General features: G+C 40.4%; 1 protein-coding gene across 5 annotated transcripts in view; it reads right to left on the bottom strand.

Moving 5' to 3' along the window:
• Positions 1–26,171, bottom strand: part of LOC144934163 (phosphoinositide 3-kinase adapter protein 1-like) — a 168,655-nt gene that overhangs the window by 68,253 nt on the left and 74,231 nt on the right. For all 5 annotated transcript variants that reach the window (XM_078859678.1, XM_078859679.1, XM_078859680.1 and 2 more), the window contains exons 7-8: positions 16,723–16,846; positions 13,271–13,467 (exon numbers count right to left, since the gene is read on the bottom strand). In XM_078859678.1, coding sequence (XP_078715804.1) covers positions 13,271–13,467; positions 16,723–16,846 — 321 coding nt within the window. The remainder of the gene's footprint in view (positions 1–13,270; positions 13,468–16,722; positions 16,847–26,171) is intronic.

Genomic DNA, 26,171 nt, shown 5'->3' with positions numbered 1-26,171 from the left:
ATGCTGAGAACGCATATTTCCTTTTGCCACTGCAAGAAATTAGTAAGCCTCATTTCTATCAATTCCCATTGGAAATGTATACGCCTTAATCATTCTAACATAAACAATTCCTCCATGGGTTGAGAAGCACCCTTCCGCACGCTTCTCTCCGCCCGTAGCAATCAACCTGTAAGAGTATTCGTGTACGCCAAATGTTACGAGTGGTTCCACCGAGGGTAATGTTTGCAAGAACTGAAACCAGTATATATACAAATACTGTGTTCTTGGAATTTATCTCACTTGATACAGCTATCGTGCTGTGACGGTTCCACCTGAAGACGGAAGCTTGTGTTGCCTCCGAAACGTCGTGATTTTTATTTTATTTTTATTTAACTTTAATTAATTTAAATTTTTTACCTACGTGACTTTACCGAAAAAACCTAAGAATATGAATCTTTGCAGTCACGAAAGCTTCAAATCTAGAACTGAAAGGAAGATCCTTTTAAAGAGTGAGATAGCAAACGTGAAGGAGAGTGGGGGGGGTGTAAAGCTATCTTCCTGGAAGCAATGCCATTGATTTTTTTCCTGCACCGCTGTAAGCCTACCACATCAATATACACCACACACGCTCGCAGCTACAGTGCTCTCTCGTGTTTGCTGAATACAAATGAAGGCAAGCTAAGGGTTGCATGCCAGATTACCCTACCGGTGCACTCAATCTCTCTCAAACAGACTACGCACCCTGCAATCCCCCTGCAAGTCCTGATGTGTCTAGCAATAAGCAACAGCGAGTGTAAGATGCCAAAACATTTTGATTTTGTGGAATCACTTTGTGTTATGAATATTGTCCAGGGTGCTGAGCACACAAACATCTAAAACTTAGAACGCGGACTACCAATGCACTTACACAACGACACGGATGCGCTGAGAATATTCATACTGTATGTGAAAATATATACATTATTTTTCAATAGTTTCAGTGGTTAAGCATCCCTAGTTTTAGTAAATGTTGACACAAGTGAATAATTATTCATGTATATACTGCTCGTCTTGAAGTCAAATGGATGTATTCATTATTTATGCATGTATGTATCTCAACCAAAGAATGCCTCACTGAGTCTCATGACTTTTTCAAGAGGGTCCTGCCATGTTTTATGAGGAGTAGGGGGGCGATGTTGCTCTGTACACTCCAAATTGAATATATTGCAGGTAATTATTCAGCGCTGAGCCGGCAATTGAACCCAGGACCTTCTTACTGTGAGGCAAGAGTGTTATCATTGTGCCACCCTGCCACCCAAAAAATGTAGTTATTATTACTGTATGACTGTATCATCAATAGAGACTAATCTAAAGGCAATCCGTCAGTTCAATTTAATATTTCAGATGCTTTGAGAAGCTTCAGAAATTAAAAGCCAAATAAATGCAAATCCTTATTCCATAGGCATTCATATTTCAGAATGTATTATTGATCTGAACACACTAGCCCATCCATGCCTACCAATAATATTTAAGACACTGCATATGTGGATCTCAAAACCTCACGAAGATCAGTCAGCTGAGATGCCAACGTGTTCCTGTCAGTGACAGTATATAAAGACCTGGTTATTATTTTTTATGAACCCGCTAATGTACGATTAAGTTCACCGACGTAACAACTTGACAATTTTAATATTGTCAACGGTGAGCAAAAAAATAACACGGGGGTAAAAGGAAGCGATGAATATGGACGTGAAGATCCGCACATAAAAAAGAACAAAGCGTGTAAAGAAGAATGGAGAAATCCACGCTTCGAATTGTGAGAAACACAAAGGGGAACACATTCATTAGATACCATACACGGGTTAAATAAATCATTCTAGCTGTTAATAAAAGTAAGTGGGTTTGGGCAGGCGACGTCATTGGTCAAGAGTAATGACCGAGTGGCAGCAAAGGAATGGGACGTCGACTGAGGAGAAGGAGCGATGTAATTGTTTCATGTGCAGGTGCCAGGTGGATTGTTACATCGTATGAACCTGAGGCATAGTGGTGGCTTCGGTAGGATATCCAGCAGTCGATTAAACATAGCTGCTAATGATGATGCATTTTCAAAACTTAACATAAAATGCTCCTACATTTTCAAACCTGATTAGAAAAAAATGCAATACTTGCCACGATCATTACCATCACACCCAGCTCTTTTACGTCAAATGAGAGCAATTGGTGTTAGAGAATGCATTTAATTCGTTATTTACTCGTAGCCATACACTTTATCAATGTTTACAATTAATCCTCCTATGATTGTAATACAATTTTGAAATTTGTGTACACATGCGTTATATTTTCATCGTTGTTTTCATAGTAAGTTTGTATTTATATAGAACATTGCTGGCATGTATTGACAATCAGTAGCTACTGAACTAATTAAATTAAATACTCGATCTGCAACAAAGGAGCAATGTTTCCTTGCTTAATGACCACATTGGCTACATTCCACGAAGAATAAATGCTCTTTAAGGTGTGTTTATTCACAGAATTGTAACGAACCCTGTGCAGTTTTATTCTCGAGTAGGAATAAAGAGGCAATCCAGTGTCCCCCATACCCCCGTGCATGTTACTCCGTGACAATAACTACTGGCTGTTGCACCTGACCTTCATTCACATTTCCCATCTCAAGTAAGTGGCAAGCTTTAATGTTGGACTGGCCCAAGCAAGCCCTCGCTTGTGCTTCCCATGCATCTTTTTTCTTTTGTTGACATTTATTGATTTCACAGGAAAGGAGAAGCACCGGCATTCTACCGCAGGAGTGACTAGGTAAGTACATGCAGTGGATGTTTCACTCTGCCACTCTGGCCTGTGTGATTTATGAGTATGTTTATACTAGTAGGAACCTCCTGGTTACACCAGCCCACAGGGGATTATTGTGTCCGTCCGTCCGTCGTGCAGGGAGGGGCTGCGTGGGGAGGGAGGGGCTGGTTGGGGAGGGGCTGGGTGGGGAGGGTGGGGCTGGGTGGGGGGTGGGAGGGGTGGGGCTGGGTGGGGAGGGGCTGTTCACCCCGTGGTGCCCTTATAAAACTCAACGTTGAACCTACTCACGCCGGCTTGTGCCCGCCCTCAGTCGGGCATATTTGCGGAATACACCACGCCGCCGTTGACCCTGGCCATTGACCGAGCAACCCAACGTTCCTACCAGCTCCCTCCGCAGGAATGTGTTTGTATCATCTAGGCATGGAATGCTTTATCTTTGCTTTAGAAAGCACTTTGTTTACATGAATGCAGTCGTTTTCATAAGGCTTTTTTTTCTGATAGCCCAATTAATCGATTTTTATTCATCATTCCCGCTGCATTTCTAAAATGCGGGGTTACATTTCAACGTCTTCACAAAGTGTTGTATCGAAGTCATCACATGGCCATTTCTTTTGACATGTAGGGCCCGAATTATTCCAGCACTTTCTACTAGAAGGGATGGCCGTTTTCACATAAAATCCACCGTTTTCTGCATTTTACAATTTGCCTTAAGGCTGCTTCTGCACATACAACAACCTCCACCATGACACAGAATTGAAGTACTAAGCCAAAGATGGCTTAGTGCTATTTAAGCACAATGCTGATGGTGCCGAAGACTGTGCTTAAGATAACGGTGAATATGAAGATGAACACGGTGAGACAAGCGCACGTGTGTGTGCATGTTGTGTGTGTGTGATGTTTAGTGGAGTGTGATTGGTTGGCTGAGTCCATCAGCGGATTTAATTGTGCTATATGTCAGCACTCTCGGCCCCAATTTTCATCGGCACTGTCCTCGGCTAACGATTGCATGCGGGTTTTTTTTCCCGCCACAATGGGGCTCCACCCATTCGGCTGAGTGGATTGGGTGATAAAATTGCGCATGAGTGAGGTGCATTGGTTTTTGTGGAATTCTAGATTGGAATTCTAGATTGGAATTCCACAAAACCGTGAAAATCAACTCTACGTAAAACAGGCATGTCGTCTAATTTTGAATGTAGCTTGACAAAACGTCATTAATATGCTGTGGGACACATTTTATTTCTCGTTGGTTCTTTCGGTAAAGTCACGTAGAAATAAAATAAAATAAATAATAGAATACGACGTTTCGATTGCAACACAAGCAGTCGTCATCAGGTCGAAAACAAACCTAGTAAACTTCTAAATTTGACTTTACCGAAAGAATCAAAGAGTAATTCCTGCAGTCACGAAAGCTTCAAATCACATTTTATTTCACTTACTAATCATTAAAACCAAACTAACTAGCATGATGATGGAGATTTCATTCATTCATGTCTGATTATAAGGCAAATGGATAAGATGTCTGATAATACTGTTGCTATTATGCATGTCACAAGCACATTATTTAGCTATACCTCCACTTGGACTTTTACAAGTTTTATACATTTGTGCACATTCAGTATGAATCATAACTGTTGTCTCGAATGCAATTAAAAATACACTACTCTTAAGATGTTTAACTTGCCTTGCACCAGACTTTTAACATTGTGGATTTTATTATTTCTCAACATATACCTGTCAGGAATTAATTACTTTACATGTGCATTCTAATATGTTTAGCTTCACATGGCGGGATTGTGGTCTGGGATGTTACCTAATGGACTAGTTTATTTGTTGTGATAACTTTGTTTTTGTGCTTTTTGTTTTGGTGCAATTTCTTAATTTGTTTATTTAAAAAAATCGCTGGGTAGTAGTAGGGTTTTCATTTGCTTGGTGTGTGCGTGTTGGGCATCTTTCACGCCGTATGTAGACAATCGCGTATATGGGGTATGATCCTTATATATAATAATTCATGTACAGCGTTGTGAGATGCTGTTGGTATGAATGGCGCTATAATAACAATAATGCATTTTATTTATATAGCGCTTTTCCCACGCTCAAAGCACTGAACAGTAAAACATATTCAATATTACACAAACCAAATAAAAGTATTATTATTATTGTTACTACTGTGACACCTCAGATATTCTCTCAGGATATTGCAGTTGATCTCACCCATTAAATGTGTTGCTCAGACGTCCACCTCTCCTACCCTCTACATCACAGGGTCATGCTTTGGCGTCACGTGCTTATGTGCACACATCAAAGCACAGGGCCTGCAGAGGGTCACCCATATGGACCGTTTCCATTCCAGAGTCAATCATTGTATTTCACCTATTAAGTGTCAGAATATTTGCTCACATACACTTCTGTGTTGAGGCGGAAAACTCAACATCGGTGTGAAGTCAAACTATTCTCCTTCTGCTGGGAATGTTTAATTCTAATTATTTAAGTGCTTGCAGCACAACAATATCATCAAAACTTAGGTGTGAAGTCAAACTATTCTCCTTCTGCTGGGAATGTTTAATTCTAATTATTTAAGTGCTTGCAGCACAACAATATCATCAAAACTTACATCGGAGCCTATTCTTGCTAAAATATATGTAATCGGTTTGATACTCATGTAATCTCTCTCAAGTTACATGCGAATCTCTTTTGATGACGTGAATTTGGCATGATAACAGGACCAACAAACCACTACCTTGAATGCTAAGGATGTTCCAAATGTCATTGTAATCTGGGTCAACATAAGGAAAAAAATTTAATGTGCAAATACATAGTGTGTACATCGCTTTTCATGCCTCTATTCAACATTCTCCGATTCTCGCTGGAAAAGTCTGGATTCACGCTGGGCTACAGAAATAAATGCCCAGCTGGCTAGAGGATTTATTTTATTAATGCGATATTACCATAGCCTCTTTTAAACAACGTTTTAAGCAGCTGTGCTGAAGAGCTGTTTCTCAGGAAGTTAACTTGTACATTCTTAACTTTATATTAATTGCCTGGAGCTCCAAACTCTCCATTTGCATGAGGATCACGTAAAAATAAAAACAAGTTGCAGATTTTGTTCAATGCAATTTGGCAAAATGTTGTGCTTATACGAGAAATATCTTTAGACTACTGTATCTGTTTACCTATTTCAATGAACAGAAACTGGAATTACAATACAGAAGTTTAAGAGTATCGAGATAACTCAATATGTAGCTTCTCAAATGTCAGACATTGAATGGCTTTTTCTCACATCTTATTCAATATAAACAAATCCATATCACAACTATAGTACAGACGAATGTGAAAGGAGTTGATATACCGTATTCTACTGTATGGGCTTTCACGGTCATGCTGTGTTTTCGGGTTGTACCACGTGTCGATTAGCATATGACATCAGGAACTTCAGGGTCTGAAGAAGCTCTCAGAATGTAAGTGGAGCGTAACGTTAGACACCGTGCCGAACAACACGCGATAGGATCCAAAAACACATCGGAGGGCTGAGATGATGAATTTTGCTTCAAGAGGAATACATTTTTCTTCGTGTTTATTGCAATGCTTGCTTTTTTTAAGTGTACGCTTCAATACGACAAATACAACGAAAATGAGAAGGGACAAGCAACCCTCAATTGTAGCAAAATTCCTACACTCGGGCTCCGCTTGGGAACGGTGCTCAATTACCACCTGAAGAATGGGAGAGTGAGGGCATGTGACGGGGCGGAGATGGAAAAAAGCTTTGATTGACTCAGTAGTAAACGGCACATTAATGTAAAATGCAATGAAAAACAAACAACTGACAGCTCACACAGATTTGCTCAAATTGAGCGCCTGATGATGTTGCTCGACTCTGAGAATGGACTATTCACTCCTTACCACTTTGCACTTGCAATGCTTTGTAAGCACACCGGGAGCCTACAGATTAAGAGACTTATGGATTGTTTTTATAATTAAGGAACAAATGAAAATATTAAGCCAAGCGTCTTGTTTTAAAAGTTGCACTGTAATGAAAGGCTTCCATACAATAACTACACACTGATCTCACAATGAGTTGTGGGATTTCAACAGTGCGTGTTATTTAATGAAAGTGATATTTTAAACACAGCGAGCAGTAAATATAATGCAATTAGTAACAGAAAGCACTGGCTTTTTTAAAGATTTAATTTACAATTTTACTTGATTCTGTATTATTATCTGCTGAAAACTCACTGTGTACCTTTTTGCCTTTTAATTAAATTAAGAGAACATTTATTTGTTATCACCAAAGCCTTTGTTAGGCTGATTGGAGGAGTGCTATTAGAAATCGTTTGATTAAATCCAGAGATAGAAGGTGACCAACGGCCGTGTTTAGTTGCTACTGGAGCCATATTAATTCAATAAGCAGGGCTGCAGGAGCTATTACAAGATGAATAGAAACAAGCCGAGTGATTTCCTGCTCATTTGAAGGCATTGACACGGTGCTCATCTCAGCCTTAAACCAGTGGTGGGAATTCCACATCCCTATGTCAGGGGCCAGTCTATCAATGGGTCAACACCAGAGGTCGCAACCGGGTACCCGATACCTGTACCCTACCCGATACCCGGCTGCCCGTACCTGGCCGGGTATGGGTATGGGTAGCCGTTTGTGACCCTGGTGCGGCCGGGTACGGGTACGGGTAGGCCGTGAGTCACTGGTGAGTAACCGTTTGTCACTCATTTCGGGTAGGGTACGGGTACGGGTAGTGAACGCGTACCCGTACCCGACCGGGTACGGGTACCCATTTGCGACCCTGGTGCGGCCGGGTACGGGTAAGGAATCAAAACCCGTTTGCGACCTCTGGTCAACACCCCAATTGACATCGCCACAAGACGGTACTCATGTTCATGGATGGACGATGGGCCGAGTCAACCCAACTCCAGATTTGAAATCGTAACCTTCTCATTGGGAGTCACTCGCTCTACCAATGAGCCACCTCCACAGAATTAATGCAATTTAGCAGCACCGTTCAGTGTGTTTTTAATTTGAGTAGAACAAGTGTGAGTATTTATTACAAATGAAAAATAACAAATCAACTTACGTCATCAAATTAGTTGCATAGCACCTGAGTTTAGTGTAGGATCTCCGCACTTGCATTGGTAGAAATTGCTGCTGCCACTGATAGTAAAACAACGTATGCCTTACTCGTTCATAATTCTCAGTGTATTAGTTAAAGGTGCAACCCTGCAATTTCTTGCCCAAGCCACTGTTGGCAGAGAGGCCTCAACTATGGGGAGCTCTAGAGAGCCCCGTGAGGGTATTTTGGCCTTCTCTTCGATGCTGGCGAGACGTCTTGGACGAATTCAGAGTCCACCACATGTGGCCTGCCGATCAACTAATTGTTTCTCAGTGAACATTACTGCATTTGAAATAAAAGCTACCAAACTACGTCTTATTTAACCGTGTAAGCCCTTTTGTCAATTAATTGCTGTATGAGGGCCTCTCCACGCTGTGCAGGTCACACAGGGGTTATTCAACCAGACTTCACCATGCAGGTCAATGCAGATTGATGAATGTGTGGTGTACAGACGGGAGAGCATAGAAGTATAGTACAACAATTGAATTCGAAGCAAAAGCTCTCTGCTGCCCACAATAATGCCCCGGCAAAAGCCGAAAAGACCCGTTTGATGTACAGTGGTTGCTCATCCAAGCACTATATAGGCTCAACCCCGCTTAGCTGTTGAGATCTAATGAGATCAGGTGCATTCTGGGTGATGCGGTCTTATTAATAACTCTGTGCGGTTCATTTATAACATGGTTTTCTCGGGAGAAATAACTTTTGTTCGCACTATGTAAGGCTAAGCTTTTTCAAACACTGTTCTGAAATGGCAGGTTAAGGTCCACACATGCATACTGTCCTCTGCTTTTAGCAAGCTCTTTATTATGGCAGTCATGGGACATGAGGGGTCAAAAGACCAGCACTATGGGAAAACACCTTCATCCCCCTAGCCTTCATGCTATGCCAGAGTTACACTTTAGACCGAGTCAACCTAGGGATTTAAGGGTTTCAACTGAAATAGAATCCAATTATAAAGTGGAGCCGTGGGAGAATGGGACTTGAACTGAGGTCCTTGAAATTTTGGAAACCAAGAAATTAAATTTGGGAGGAGCTCTGCAATTTAAACGTTGTATGTTTGTACTCTGTTATTCATCAATAGTCGAAGCAAACTGCGTGCTCGGGTTTGTGTTTTTGCCCAATGCGGCACATGTAACACTGCTGTCCTACTGATTAATACGGGTTGCCTCATGCAAGTTAATATGCACTGAAGATCTAAGCCGATAAGCCTCTTTCATTAAAGCCAATCTAGCAACTTCATCGAATGTAATTGATTCCATTAATGCTTGGTTTTACATACGGAAAATAAAGCCAACAACTGCAGCATAAATGACGAATATATTTTCGAAAAATGTTTGATAGAATAAAGCTTTTGACATTTTTATATTGAACACTTAGACATTTACCACCTCAAAGGAAATACTTGCTTTGAAATGTACAATGAATAAACGCCGAATAGCAATTAAATTGAATATTCCACCCCTACAAATCCAGAAGTGTCATTGTTTATTTGTGATTGGTGAAAAATGGCAAAAATTATATTAATTTGCAAATGTTTCCAGACCTTTATCAGAACCCCACACTCTGCTGCATTACTGTAATGATCCAACACTGCCTTTTTCTGCATATAGTTTAAATACTATTTTATAGCAGCTGTGCCAATCCCCTTATAACAGAGTAACCAAAACAAAATTTAAGTTCTGTGATGCCATACAACATACTGTGATTCTCATTTCAGTCGATTAATATGTTATGACGTTCTAAGACAAATTCCCAACACCTTGCAATGCATCTGGTATTATATAAGGGTATACAGTATTTAATCTTAAGTGTGAAAAAAGAGAGACATGAAAACCAAGCACTGTAAAGATTTAAAAATAAAATTTACGAAAATATTTAATGAAAAAATTTGGCTTTTTTTTACATTATGTTAATGTCATTGGATGCTATCTATTCAAATGGAAGCAGATGACGCCATATATACGATTTGTTAAAATTGTCAGATTTTTTTTTTACTTATCATACGTGACATTATCTTTCTGTGATAATTCAGTTTGAGAAATGTACATGCATTCAAGATAAGCACAGCGGTAGTTAAAATAAGCGAGACATGATGATACAAGTTTCTGATATCTCACGCAATATGTTTAGCTGCATGTCTTGTCTGTCCGTTAAATTACTAGCTGCAGGATGCATTTATGAATTGCAATGTAAACGGATTTAATATTACCGTACACTTCTAGTGCGTGGCAAAGATCTAAGTGATGGTATTAGTCATGCGATGAGACACTTAACAGGTGGGCCACCTGAAGGCCACTACCATCTCCCACCCAACTTTATCGTAAATTGCATTGAGTACCTTTAACAAAAGCACAAGTAATATTAAATTCAATGTTCAAAATCATAGTCGATAAGCAGCTTGGCTTTTGAGAGGGATTGCTTATGGCTCTGTCCCAATGCAGAAATAAATTGTACCAATGGCTGTATAATATTTATTCAACTGAGCAAATGCTGAAGTTGCCAGGCAGGAGTTATCAAACTTTGCTGCCATACAAAATTATCTCATTACCTTTGAACTGCTGCCTAATTGATGTTACTGTGAATCAACAGCATCGCATATTTGATCAGCATAATAGTTGATAGATAAAAAAGCCATAATGGTCTCTGAGATAAAAATCTGTCTCATGTCATGAGCACACACATCCTAAGATGCCCACAGCATTATCAATCAGGTTGCGCATCAGTTATAGAAGTCAATATAGTTATGTTGCTACAGTTAACGTATGTTAAAACATTTTAAACAAATACAGCATGTACAAAAGGAGGAGTCCGTCAGCGTGTGTGTGATATGGTGGGGAGCTGTGGTGAAGCGGTGAGCACGCTGCGCAAAAAACCTGGCAATCCTAGAGGTTTTTGGGTTATATAGCGTAAATATAGAAATGTGTCGTTAAAACCTGCCACCACCCTACACAACCAACTAGTAAAGGTTGTCACGTAAACAGAACATGCCAATTCGTCACTAGTACAGGTCGATGCCCGCTCACGGTCAAAATCAATGAACCACTGAATCACTGAACCATTCCTGGGCCTCCCCTAGGTCGACTCAGTCTCAAATGAGTACATGATTCGATGTGAAAACATCACCACGAGGGAGACAAAGGCGGCCGGGTGTGGTGCTGGGAACCCACCCCCTCGGGTGCCATGCAAGCCTTCATAGGTGTTCGCGAACAGCACTTGCCCCAAAAGGCTGTTAAGGACTATACCGGGATCTTATTATTTGTCTGGAAGTGGTGGTGCAGCAGTTCATGCTCTCCGAAATGAGCTCTGCAACTTGAGTTTGATTCCCGGCGCCTTGAACAAAGGCGCTCAATAAATAATGAGACGAGATAATATGCACATCATCAGTACCACATGGTATCCGAACTTTCTCGGGGCCTCCTTTTGGGTCGTCTCAATCTCAAATGAGCACCCGGTATGGTTTGTGAATAGAATATCAGCACTGGGAAGTTAATAGGTGGCTCGATACGGTTGCTGGCCACACTGGCGCTCACAGTACTTTTTAACAACCCTTGTTCCAACAGCTTTGCAAGAGTAAATAGGAGATCAATGGTTGTTTGTGTGGCTGTAATAGCTTGCACACTCTGCTTTGATTTTCGTGACCATGGTTCTTATCCAGGCCATGCAACAAAACCAGGTTCGCCTGAATCGGCATCTGGGCTGCCTCGTGCAGCCTCGGCCTGCAGTGCGTGAACGCATATACGCACGGGGGGAAACAAAGAGCAGCCTGCCTATGTGTTTGTGCGACCGGTCACACCACGTTGTGCTATGCCAACTATGTTAGATGCTTATCCAACAACATTGATTTCGATTTAAAGCTTTCGTGACTGCAGGGATTCATCTTCTTGGTTCTTTCGGTAAAGTCACGTAGAATGGAAATAATAAAATAATAAAAATAAAACAATAAAAATTCAGACTATGTCTGAAAACATTCAGACTCTGTCTCTTCGACAGACCTGTTCTCCACCTGAGGACGGCTGCTTGCGTTGTGGCCGAAACGTCGTGAGAATTATTGTATTATGTTTTATTTTTATTATTTTATTATTTCCATTCTACGTGACTTTACCGAAAGAACCAAGAAGAAGAACATTGATTTCAACACTGCAAATGACTACCAGTGGATACAAATTGTCCCAAAATAAATATACAGTGCATAAACACGTGCACGTGTGCTTTTACCTATACATCGTTTGGGCGAATACTATGCATTTATGTGAGTTGAATAGACGTTTCCATTGAGATGCTTATGATGTTGAATCCTCTTAGGCACCCTGAAGAGAGTTTTGGGGGTCAAGACTAATGGCACAGAGACAGCCAGAAAATTGAACATGCCGGAAAGCACATCCACTGTGGAGATGGAACAATGATGTCAGCTCGTGTGCAGGAGCTGGAAGATTGATGGCAGAGGAAGGCGTTCATCCACCAATGGATAGATCGTGGCTAATGATGATGAGGCATGATCACAAATAATTTGACCATTTCAAACAGAAGGCAATTATTAAGATCAGATATAAATATTTATGTTTTACAAAATAAAGCATAACATTTCCTCTCATTTAAATTCAGTAAAGCAGCCTTGTTAATGAAAATATGAATTCATTTGAAGCAAATTATTTGCTGGGAGACTTGTGCGTTTTGATCTTGAGTATCTAAGTCTTCATCCTGGTACATTATTTAAAGAAGTTTATTTGTTAAAGCCGTAAATATTCCACCACGATAAAATAATTACCATTCATCTAAATTTATGAGATAATATCCCTAGGTTAACTGAGCCTAAAATGAGTACTCGGTATGCACCATCAACAACATCACTTGAACACAAAATCAACTGGGTGTGAGACTTTTGCCCACCGGCTCCTGACGCACCGGGCTGGCGTTAACAGGTGCTCGCTAACAGCACTTGCTCCTCAGGCAATGTTGCCTGTTATTACTTCATGTATTAAATATGCTGAGGGCAGAGATATCCCTAATAATCTGAGGCTTAACCATGAGAATCGATTCAATTTTATTTTTTTAATTTCCCCATTTGGGCTTTTCTGCTCTATGCGGCTAAATGTGCAAGCAAGTAAATTACCCTATCAATTACACCCAACCCAGTGGCAGAAAATTCAATGGGCCGATTGACTTAGTCATACTACCACGTGGCTTTTCTCGGTTGTGCTGTTCAGCCCTTCCATGTAATTCCGGGTAGTACCGCGTGTTCTCCGGCAGAACGTCCGACGTTTCTATCCCCCGTCCTGTCCATTTCTCTATTTAAACAATGCTGCATTACAAAGCTGTTCAACTCGAGCTTTCAGCCCGGTATGGTCTTGCGCGGATCACGCCTCGATTGCTTGTGCCCGGCCGGTGAGCCTCACCACATAGTCGTCCATGAATTTACGCAGGTCCTGGAAGCCATGCTGCTCGGCCAGGTTGTTGGGGTACAGGCCACTGCGGTTGGCCACGCTGTACGCTTGCACGGCCCCGGGGCACTGGAAGAGCAGCGCTGTCAGGTTGCGCAGGCCGTGCTTGGCCGCAAAATGCATCAGCGTGGGCAGTTCCTCCTCTCGCTGGGCTGCATGGGGCAGAACACACAGCACAGGTGGCTCCCAATGTGGCTCTTTGACGTAATTTACTGCCATGGCTAAGGGCATAGCTGTGTGCTTTTAGCGACAGAGTACTTTAATGTTTCGTGATATGTGACCGTAAATTGAGTGGTCTTCGCCGGTTCACTCAATGTGGTTTTATCCGTTATCAATATAGTGTAAGTTACAACTTTTGACACAATGAAGGCTTAATGAAGGCTTGTCACTAAACATACTTTTTAACAAGGTATGAGAAGGGCAAATTTGAGTGTGATTAAGGCTTCCCGCTGCCATGGTGCAACGGTGCACGCATGCCACTTGCAATACAGAGGTCGTAGGTTCACTCTCCCGATGAGGCAATTGAAACAATGAGTACGTTTTTTAAAATCTTCCTGTGTCTGCCCACCGAGCATATGGATGCACCACAGCTTACCTGTCGGATAGCCCTGCTCTACCTGAGATACAAAGACGGTCGCCGCATCACGCGTGCTTTCAGATGCGCTTCTGCGGACGTCTGGAACGCTTTCCTTCGGATATTAGCAAGCCACTTTGAGCTATTCATTTTGAAACCCAAACTGAAAACGAATTTCTTGTGAAATGCTTTTGTGTTTAGTTTGTTATCCTTCTCCGGAACCTCCGATTTGCAGGGTTGGCTACGCATGGTGCAAAAGAAGTTCAATATACATACGTAGTAATAATAATAATGGAAGATTCAAATTATAGTACGTTTGTGGGTGCCTGGCACAGGGACAGAGCCCATGAGTACCTGACTTAACTGGAGTGTGTCGGTGACCACCATATAAATAAATGTGCATAGCGTCACAGGTTAGCCTATGACCAGAGCGCGTGCAGATCTTGACAGATGTCGGAAGTTAAGCAGGGTTGAGCGGGCGTGGGTAGTGATTGGCCGTGTGACTACTCTGCATAACATGATGTGACTGGACTGTGGAGCTATGTGGTGGGCAGTCAAGTGAAACTAAATATATTACTGGACTTCACCAACCCTTCTTGACCAGTATGATGTATAGTTAAATAACCCTCATCACCTGCATGGCATAGGGAAGGCTGTACATGTACACTAGAGGACACACATTTAGTGCTAGAGGAGGAGACAGGAGCAAGTTAATTTGGCCAAAGTCTCGAACAAACCTTCCTTACGGAAGCAAAGCAGATAACCCAACCCTATGGATATTATTGTGTTTACATATCACACTGATTATTTCTGAAAACCCTCACTAAGTATCCAGTGCGTTTATAATGTGTGCAAATATAAATGTGTAATAAATGCAAGATGAGTTTTTACTTTAGGTTTAGCCTCTTTTTCAGAGCACACCTTTGAATTAAACAACGCCTCGTTTCCTGTTCAATGTTTAAGAAAAGGATCTTGCAGCTAACTTTCTATAGAGCACTGTTTCTAAAATGAGAAATGTGGCTAAAACTGGAGTCTGCCAAAACCAAACAATCTGGCAATGAAAAGCACCTCATTTATTGCCGTGTGCATCTGCTGCCTCATGAATTACACCACTTTTTTGTACTGTGTTGTTTCAAACTTTTGCTGACGTGGCATTCACTTATAACACACTAAGCTGAGGCTTGGCTGCCCTCAAGACTGTCCAATTTAAACTCCTTTGAGTGTTTCACAGTGGATGGATGTCTAAGCAAACTCAAGTGTTTGCCATTCGCCGCAAGAACAGACATTGTTTGAAATCTGTGTACAAATTGCAGTCCATTGAAATATGAGTCACCTGCGGCGAAGAAACTGGGCGCTTTTTTAAGTCAAAACTATCCACGTGTCGCGTGTTGTGCAACGTGTATGACGGCGAGCGGCAACAGGGGGATGAAGTCAGTTTCTTTGATGTTCCAGTGCTGCGATAGGGCCCACCTTTCGGTAATCCGGTCGATGTTATTCCATTGCATGTCGCAGTCTATTATTTAAGAATGCAGCGGAACGGTGGGGGTAGTGTGAAGGGGAAATGGGAAAGAATGGGTCTCTCCTCTCTCACGGTGACACCTTGTGTGATGAGGCCAAGGGCAGCTCCCGTTCACATCCTAACCCTGAGGTTACCCTATCGTGAGCCTAGAATAGTTTATCACAAATTCTCATAAAAATAAATAATCCACAGCTCTGCTTTCCATTAAATTTTGTTTAAAATAAAATATATATATAAAATACAGGTGTAATGTACATTAGCGTAGCATAGGAATATAAATCGCAAACTTTAAAGCTCTTTTCAAACATATGCATTGAATGTATCAATGCACATACCATATATATTGGAAAATCTATTTGTAGCCATTTTTATCGTTACATAATCACTGCAATATTATTAAACCTTTTCACGTCTTCATTATCAAGATTTAGCAATATAGTGTGTCCATACCGTCTTAAATTAAACATATGGCCAGCATTCACATGTGTAACTCCCATCATCATCAGTCACACTCTATCCACTACTGCAGGAACCCCTCTCCAAGGATTCACCATCCCTCGGCGGTCTGACGATGTAACGATCCACGCAGCAGCTGTCAAATGACTTTAGGCATATTCTCGCCTTCAGCTGTCATGGGATTGTTCGTCTCGACTATCAGGCCATGATTCCTTCCAGCGTTGCATCCTGCCCAATCCCACGCGCAGTAATATTTTAACACTCGGCATGACAATATCCCGAGCTGGTGTTTTTTTATCTGATCCACGTCTTCTTTGTATGTAAGTTGTGAACTTCTTTCGCACCGTGCGTAGCCAACCGTGATAATTAATCGGAGGTGCGATCTAAGTATAAATCTAAGAACGCTTCCCTCCACGTGTCTTTGTGCAAGTTTAGGCTTTTGTTCTATTTTATTTTTGGTTTCCATGTTTGCGATCCACTTGTCACAGCGAGTAATGTGCACCGATTCAAAACGTTCTTCTTCATGCACACTGGTGTGTTGCTCTTTATTATCAAGGTCAGTTTCCCATCCGACTTTTAGAAATTATTTCCTCGTATATGTTAAATGTAACTATTAAGTGAATAATTAACTAAAACAACACAAGAATGCAATACCATATTAATTCATTGAATGAGCAATTAATTTTTTTTAGCAAACACATTAGAACAAGAACAATTTAATACTTAAACACATGTAGACTGATGATACTTGACAATGTCAAAAAATTATCAACAAAATAATTATCTTAAAACTACACAAACAATATTCATAGGATGGCACGTGGACGTGTTAAATATATGCATCACGTATCAACTCACTATTATTATTGGAGAGCTGGTGATTTCCAAAAAGGTGCAAGTTGGAGGCAGGGAGGTTTTCCCGTAAGGAATCTGCGAGCAGCATGTCAAGCCTTTCCGGGTCATGTGGCTCAATCTTGAAGGCCTGCCGGGAATCAAAACAATCCAATACTGTCACACATTACAGCAACTCTACAGAAGCGGCCTGTGTCATGGCCGTATTAGTCATCATGCTCACCGAGGGATAGTTTCTCTGCTGGCATATTCAAGATGAAAATTAATAAGCCAGTGCAGTATCTAAAGTGTATTACTACTGTAATGAGCCAAGAATATCTGTGTGTGTGTAACGCGCGTGACGTCTCTCCACATGCCGCACGCCCCCCCCCCCTCATTAATTTTCATGAGTGGGTGGATTTTTACACTCATGCAGAAGGTCGAGCAGAAATTACAAAAATTCGCAAATTCGCTTCAACTTTGATGTTTCTTTATTGAAAGTGAATCTAATAAAAGTATATACGCAGCAACAAAGTGGATTTGGTGTCTTTATTTATTTCTTCAGCACTTGAGACAAAAGGCAAGTCTAATTTATGCTTCTACATTATGGTCAAATAGACATTTCTCGGTGATTTTCCAGATATTTTATCGAATTCCAATTTATTTCAACCCCAGCGACCAAAAGCAGAAGAGAATAAAGTATCAGAGCAGTGAATTAGAACAAATTGAAGGTCAGTTAAATACATTGCTCCAGTGACATGAAGTGAGGTGTTTTATGACATAGTTTGTGCCAGATTCACTGCCATTAATACAGTGTTACAGTGAAATGCAGTTAAGTGTTTGATGACATTCTTTCGTGCCAGATTCACTGCTATTAAATTTACACAAGATACGATTATACTCTGCTCAATTATTTCTTAAATATTACAGCTTCCGTCCTAGGACGGGCAAACAAGCTAGTAACTAAAAATAAGTGTATGGAAGTGTGACCTCTCCCAGTCCCTTACTGAATCATACAATGAAACGTTGGAGAGAATAAAGATTGTAAGAATATTCTGATTGTTATGCGAAGACTGAGAACATTTACAAGTGGTCTGTTAGAAGAAGAAAAAACATCTGTTTCTACAAAAATTAGGTTCATGAAAGTACAATCCCTTTTCTTCATCTTGCAGGAAATGGTGGGTGAAAATACATTTTGGGGAGGAAACTGAACTGCTCAAGGCATACTTAATTTGGAGCTTTCGTGACTGCAGGAATTACTCTTTGGTTCTTTCGGTAAAGTCACGTATAAAGAGAAAATAACAAATTAAATACTAGCATACGACGTTTCGATTGCAACACAAGCAATCATCAGGTATAAATGAAATAGAAACACAAATCTGGTATACTTAGAAATTTAATGTAATACAACAGAGAGTCGGATAACATAATAGTCAACACCCTACCTGGTTGATTACGTTCTTCCTGAGAATGCTAAATTTGAGAGAGAGATAAAACACAGAACCAGAGACATATAGACAGACATATAAGTAGAAACAAATATCACAGAGATACATAGACACACAGAGAAACCACGCCTCTGTGTCGAGGCCTTAAATAGAGAGAGGGGGCGGGGGCGGAGAGAGAGGGAGGGTTTAGAGAAATTAGCATGTCAATGAGTGGCACGCTGCAGAAATAGAGAGAGGGGCGGGGGCGGAGAGAGAGGGAGGGGTTAGAGAAATTAGCATGTCAATGAGTGGCACGCTGCAGAAGCTTGGAAAAATGAGGAGACAGGGAGAGAGACACACTGAATTAAATAACCTAGCTCAAGGCATAATGAACAGCAGACAAAATTAGAGAAGTTCAAGGTGAGTGTAAATTCATGACTAGGACCACAGCCGCTTGCCAACAATTATCAATCGTATGCTACTGTTTTCTTTCAAGTTTACAAAAGTCCCAGTACTTGCTTTGTTGCATCGGCCACATCCATACATATCATATATTGGCATTTAAAAGAAGAACAGGATCCCAGCGATCCATTTCCAGAGTTAAAACAAAAATTGACAGGGATGGAGAGTACTGTAGGTATTCTCATTAGCAGCTCTGTGTATGGCTGTGGGGAAAATCCTGCTAAAGCACATTTTCAGATGCGATTCCCAAAAGCGTGGGAAATTAACACTGCGAGTGTAATGCAAGACTGCAGATATATATTTATAAAAATAGAGGTCAGCCATGCCCATAATGTTCATGCTACTGTGGGAAACAGGGGGCCACGTTTGATTGAAAGGATATATAAATAATTCATCAAAGTATATTCTTTTCCCTCGAGGGTAGAATGGATAAAATGTGGATTTCAAAGAAGGTGCAACTTCAGTCAATATTCTGCCTTAATTAACAATAGTTTAGTAGCAATGAATTACAGTTCTGAATGGCAATGAAAGCGATTCTTACATGAAACCTTTGACAGTATTTGGAAATTAATGTTTTAGGATGATCACTGTACATCCACATAAACGATAACTATCAATTAAAAACAGTTCCAATTCTATCTGTTCCAGGAAGCACGAACTATACATAAATATTACGAACAATGCATATCACAGCAGAAAAATACTGTTTATATGCAATCTGTCAACACATCTCCTGCACATGAATCACAGAAACACTGCACAAAGCATGTTGAGCTTTGATAAGTTGATGCTGTCAAGCCGAGATCAGATGGAACGTACATTTCTCATATGCATCAATCACGGCACAGAGTGCCGGCAAATATCTTTATGGTGGTAGATACCACGGCGGTGCTTTAACTAATATTTGTTTAGCAATTCCCAACACTATTGATGCTCATAAAACAAGTCTTGTTAGGTGCTAAGATAAATGTACACATTGCGTGAAAACACCACGACCAAGGGCAACAGATCACCTGGAAAAATAAAGCAATTGACACATTTGTCAGCATTTAGCGCTCAAGGAAAATCATTCTGCACGTCAAATCCATGCGTCATCCCCTACCTTGTCATCTCAATGCTTACTCGTCTCCTCTCCCAGTTTGGGTTGAACACAACGAAAACGCAATGAGATTATCAATCAAGGGCAGTGGTGTACAAACACCAACACCGCACCTCCGATTAGCATGGTGGGCTATGTATGGTGCGAAGAAGTTCAACGTATATACAAGGAAGACATGGATCAGAGAACAAACACAAGTTAGAGACATCACCATGCTGACTTAAATTAGCACTGGGCAGGATACAACGCTGGAAGGAACCATGGCCGATGGTCGCGACTCATGATGGCATGACAGGTGAAGGAAAGGATACGCCTGAAAGGACGACCATGGTGGATATAGAGCGGTGAAGCCATTTTACAGGCGCTGCGTGGATCGTTACATCGTGAGACGGGAGGTGAATGTTGAATAATCAGAGAGGGGTTCATCCAGTAGTGGATAGGGTGCGGCTGATGATGATGATGATGGGAGTTAAACATGTGAATGCTGACCATATTACTCATTTAAGATGGTATGGGCACACGATATTGCTAAATTTTGATAATGTAAACACAAAAAACTTATCTTCTTGGTTCTTTCGGTAAAGTCACGTAGAAGGGAAGTAATAAAATAATAAAAATAAAACATAATAAAACAATTCTCACGACGTTTCGGCCACAACGCAAGCAGCCGTCCTCAGGCGAAGAATGAGAACATTATCAAGCTAGGAGCTTATGTAGGTGTAGCGAGGAGGAGCGCCTTAACAAAAGAATGTGCATATGAAGAGGAATTTAGCATACCAATGGGCAATGAGTAGGAGGTGGGCGGAGGGGTTTCAAAGTCCCATTATGCCCATGCATTATGCAGGATCAACAGCACCCCGTGGTGCTGTTGATCCTGCATAATGCATGGGCATAATGGGACTTTGAAACCCCTCCGCCCACCTCCTACTCATTGCCCATTGGTATGCTAAATTCCTCTTCATATGCACATTCTTTTGTTAAGGCGCTCCTCCTCGCTACACCTATATAAGCTCCTAGCTTGATAATGTTCTCATTCTTCGCCTGAGGACGGCTGCTTGCGTTGTGGCCGAAACGTCGTGAGAATTGTTTTATTATGTTTTATTTTTATTATTTTATTACTTCCCTTCTACGTGACTTTACCGAAAGAACCAAGAAGATGAATCCCTGCAGTCACGAAAGCTTTAAATCGAAACAAAAAACTTAAATAATATTCTAGTGAGTATGTGACGATAAGACATTTCCACACATAGCTTTTACAATATAAGTTTCTGCGTGTAAAAAAAAAACAGGCTGCAAGCGAATGACAATCTCATTATGACAGGTTTATTGGACAGGGGAGGAAAAAAATAACTTTTGGTGAACTACACGTCCAGTTTATGTACTCGAGATCTTCGGCGAACCTATTGCGATTCCAAGCCAGTCTCAACTGTGACATACATCTGCTGATTTAGTGCAATCCTCAGATGTCCACTAAATGTAATAAGTTAATGTGCTTTGCAACCATACATTAACCTTCTGCAAAAAGGGCACACGCATGCATTTTATTCTTGCTAAAAAAATTCCACAAAAAGGCAAAACGAGATTTAAAGGATGAGCTTTAATTGCATTGCATTTTGTTCTTCCACCACAATAACTGCAGTGATTTGCATATTAAGTGCACAATTGAAAGTGCACTGCCCTACGAGGGTTCTGACCAGTATGGTGTAGTATGGACAAAATACCCCCATAACTGACATGGTGTGCATCCAGCAGTGGATTGACAAAGGGCTACATTGCAGAGGAAATATTTTGGTCCACAGAGACACAATTTATGACTTATCTCGTTCATATCCCTCTTGAAATGTATTTATTTCCCTCACACTCTAAGCCAATTATTAAGCTAAAAAAACAAATGTGGTTGACAAAACATTTGCTATAAACACAAAAATACTGTGAGAAAATTTAAAGGTTTTTTTGCCTGCGAAATGTCACCAATATCCTTGATAGCTTGAAATCTCCCAAGAACACTCTCAATGCATTTTACATACGGTAGTATGAAACAATACCTCTGTTAAAAGAAATGCATAACTTTGTTGGATGTCACTAATCAAATTGGCTGCAATGCACAGTTGGCTTCGCTGGCTGGATACAGGACTTTGTAGCCTAGGATTACGACATATCATTTATGAAGAAGTGGTGCGCACATGTGACATAATATGAAGCAATTGTGCACTCTAGATGATGAAACATGACATTTCATAAATATACTGAATCAACTATATTACACATTTTCAGAAAGGAGGCCAAGCTCAATAGTCTTATTGTTAGCCTTCTTGGATTTAAAATGGCCAACATCCGTAATCCATATACCTAAAGCTTGTAATTTTAATTGACAGAGAGAACTTCTTTCAATGACCATATCCACATATATGGGGGCAAGGAAGCTTGAATATCACTATTTTATATGACCAATTATTTTGTATTTAAAGATGGCTGCCATGTGATGCAGATGATTGTTGATTGCAACCAATATTGACCCTACACATCTCTACCATGTAAATTATTGACCCCAGTGCATGAAATGTACATACATTTTAGATACGGGAGATGCTTGTTAATTGCTCTGCAAACCTGATACATGTTGTAAATAGTGGTGGTCGTTCTTAACCTGCTAATGATGGTGGCTTTATTAATGTAGTGGCTAAAATAATTAATCATCTGAGCACGCTAAGTGATAAGCACTTGTTGGTACAAAGACATCAGGTCATCCCAATACGACAGCCTCTCACATGCCATACATGATTTACCAATCTCAGGGTATTTTTTTTTTAATGGTGTGTAATGTATGGTTGAAATAAACATGGCCATAATCCAGGCAATCCACTAATGTGCTCTGCTCAGCATGCACAGAACGATGGGGCTGGTTATAAAACATTGACCAAGAACCGTATCCGTTTCAGTCGCCCAGGTTGTTTTTCTTTCAGTCTATCCAGGGTAGACGAAGGGGATGGTATTGAAAAAATGTTCATACAGAGGAGTGTGCTGGAGTATACCAGTTGTGCAGGTTGAACTACAGTAAATCCAACTCCAGAGAGCAAAGACACAGACACTATGGGGGTGGTTTTTGATAGCTTGAAGGAGTGTTGAAATATAGCCATGGGAGTGACGGGTACTCCCATCTTCCAACGCATTAACTGTGTCCAAATAGAAATCCTTGCCCACAAGGATATTTGGTATAGCATTGGTGACCATAATATGAATATTGTACAATATTTCAAAGTTACTTCCCGAAAACTTTTGTATATGTATCTAACATCAATGTCACCTGTAATGCTGTATCACAAAGTGCACGATTGTTTCACAAATTCGCCCAAATAATGGTTGAAAAACTCTGGGTATTTATAACCAATTTTGGTGGGAAATAGGTAACACAATCCCCCTCCAATTATAATAGCGTTTTAATTGCACCTGTGGATATTTAAGGGCCAACTGTCAATACAGTGTAGTAGTTAGAATATTTTTCCTAAGTTTCAAATCACATTTGAGCAAAGCTCACAGGTTATGAACCACAGTGGGAAATAAAACATAAATAATAGGGATCGTTATGCATAAGTAGCTGTTGGAGGAAAAGCTTTTTGATAACCCTAAACCCACAAACCATGTTTTTTTTATCCCACGCAATTTGCATTCTGACCGAACCAATACTGTCCACTATCAATCAGAGAGAAAGAGATGGATGAAGAGAATCCCCTAAAAAATAATCACCTGACCAGTGGTGATGAAACTTCCAGTAAGTTAAAAAGGTCCTTTGGTATAATTAAATGTCCCTGGCATGGCAATACTCACGTAAACAAATTGTAAAAGTTCCTAAATGAAAGCCTGCAATTTTATATCAATATAAACATATATATTGGATGCAATCACTCAGACAGTGTTGACTCCATATAAATAAATTGATAAAACACGTATTAAACACCTCATAGGCTTCATGAAACTGTACTCATAGCTATCAATCACCATTTCCGATCGCACCAATCAAAGGTACAAAGTTTAACTTCTCTTCTCTGAGCTAATTTATCACTTATAATTAGCTATTACTCTTGAAGTCTCCCAGAAGTGCATTTATACTTTTCTTTTTATTCAAGCCAAATGACATTTTCTAGCTGCACATTTAAAGAATGTGCCCACTTTATATTTTTATATACTTTTTACAATAATGTAAGTGGCTGTAAGAATAAAGTGAATTAAATATAAATACAGTACTGTATAGAGTTAAGTAGACTTAACATAAAGGAGCTTTTGTTAATCTGATTTAGAATTCGGCTGTGTCTCCTCTCCCCTAGAAACATTGAGCAGATCGTGAGTAATTTTCCAAAGTTGGGTGACGTGAAATGTTAAAAGCACGTAGCTGCAGCAGGGCTATCCTCTTTCACATGTGTACTCGATGATGCTCTGATAACTCATCATCATGACGTGACAAATCATGGGCTCAATCAATAGGAACGGGTGACTAAGAAAGGATTAATGCTAATGCCTTAATCGATTTCAATTCTGGACATAAACTGATGGCATTGCTCCATCTCTGTGATCGTCGTCCTCAAAGGCATGTTCACTTCTGCGGCTGCCATTTGGTCACCAGCCGTGGCCATCATCCCTTCGAGGGATGTAGCCTTCCCAAGACCCACTTCCTTTCAGAAACATTCATTATGGTGAAACATTTACACTATGAGATCTCTTTTACCAGTGGCAAAATATAATGGTAGGTTTTTACCCTTTTAACTGGTGCATATTATTATCCTTATCAGAGTTGCTTCTTTTTGTTTGCTTTATTGACTACTTGTGTTGTGGTCATTGCAAACATGATGCCTTGAATAAAGGTGTCAGTTTTGTGCCAGTTAAAAGGGTAAAAACCTACCATTATATTTTGCCACTGGTAAAAGAGATCTCATAGTGTAAATGTTTCACCCGAACTCTCAATACTCTGATATTGCACTGTTTTTGAGTTGTACGCCTTCTGGTGTCATCTGGCCCTACACCAATGGGGACTAGGCTCTAAAGAAAGCCGTCTCGGGTGTGGGCCAATCAACTTCAAGGACAGTGCATATTATTATCCTTATCAGAGTTGCTTCTTTTTGTTTGCTTTATTGACTACTTGTGTTGTGGTCATTGCAAACATGATGCCTTGAATAAAGGTGTCAGTTTTGTGCCAGTTAAAAGGGTAAAAACCTACCATTATTCATTATGGTGTCTCTAATTTGCCCTTGTTCCATGATCCATGTGTTTGAATTAAATTTAAACATCCTCATTGGATTTGGATGGATTTAGCAGAAAGACATTAATTTAAAAAAAGCCGGTTTGGTAAAGGTGGTTCTTTTTCTTTCATGCAAAATAACTTACAAATGCTGTCCCACGTAATATTATATATTGTTTTCAAAGCGATAGACACCAGTAACATACCTCCTCAACCTATTGCTATGCAAAACAATAAGCTGTGTATATTGATGCAATCCGTAGGAATATCACACATTCCAAACATATATACAGGTACCTTTTTCACGTTTCGTTCTTTGTATGCAGATTTATAACAATAAAAAAACGGCCTGACAAGATATGATGGTGAGCTATCACACTGTTTCAGTGAAAGCTCAAGAAAAATTCGTCCAGTGTCAAAACAGTGAAGACAAATTGAGAGTGGCAGGGTTAATATACCGGTACATTAAGAATCCTGGCGATGGGAGGGATAGCCTGCTCCACGGTAGAGTAAATCAGAGCTCTGGGATAAACATCCTGACATTGTCGGCAACAAATGAGACTTCCCCGGTGATTAAACCCTGGCAATAAATTATCTTGTGGCAGGGCACGTGTGAAAATGCATTAAATATTCCCGCTCAAGCAGTCGAATGCTGAATTGTTGATGCTAAGCGCTGCGCCACTGTTATTAAACCAGCACGAAATTCCCCCCCCACACACAATCCACACAACCTCCCTCCCACTCTTCTGGGTCACCTGACCCACACAGTTAATTCATGATTTCAGCATGGTTGCTCAGTTTTCATGTATAACAACACAAAAAATAAATACGTTTCACTAAACATGTACTCGGCTTGTAAAAATCTTATTCGTAATCATCATATTCGTTTACCCACATGGCCTGACAGTTTAAATCAAAGTCTAGAGCGTAAAGCTTTAATTATATTTATCTTTGGAAGGTAGGATGTCACCTGTGACAGTGTACTGTGACACCTGCAATAGTTTACTCTGAGAAGGTGATATTTATATTGTAGCCGATCTGTCACTCGTTTAACTAATTTAAGAATGAAATAGAACACATTGTTAATCATGAAAAACTTTACAAATGACGCAGACCTATCACGATGCAAGCCCACAGCCGACTCCTAAGTCTTCGCGTGCCGTGAACATGTCAGTTTTACATGAATATTACATATCAGGATCTTGTTCATTATGGAAATTAACTATGCAGCCCATAAATTAGATAATACGTGTAACTC

The sequence above is a fragment of the Lampetra fluviatilis genome, chromosome 9 (assembly GCF_964198595.1).
Source record: "Lampetra fluviatilis chromosome 9, kcLamFluv1.1, whole genome shotgun sequence".
Lineage (NCBI taxonomy): Eukaryota > Metazoa > Chordata > Hyperoartia > Petromyzontiformes > Petromyzontidae > Lampetra > Lampetra fluviatilis.
The sequence above is the reverse complement of the archived record's forward strand: the minus strand, read 5'-3'. Positions and strand labels throughout refer to the sequence as shown.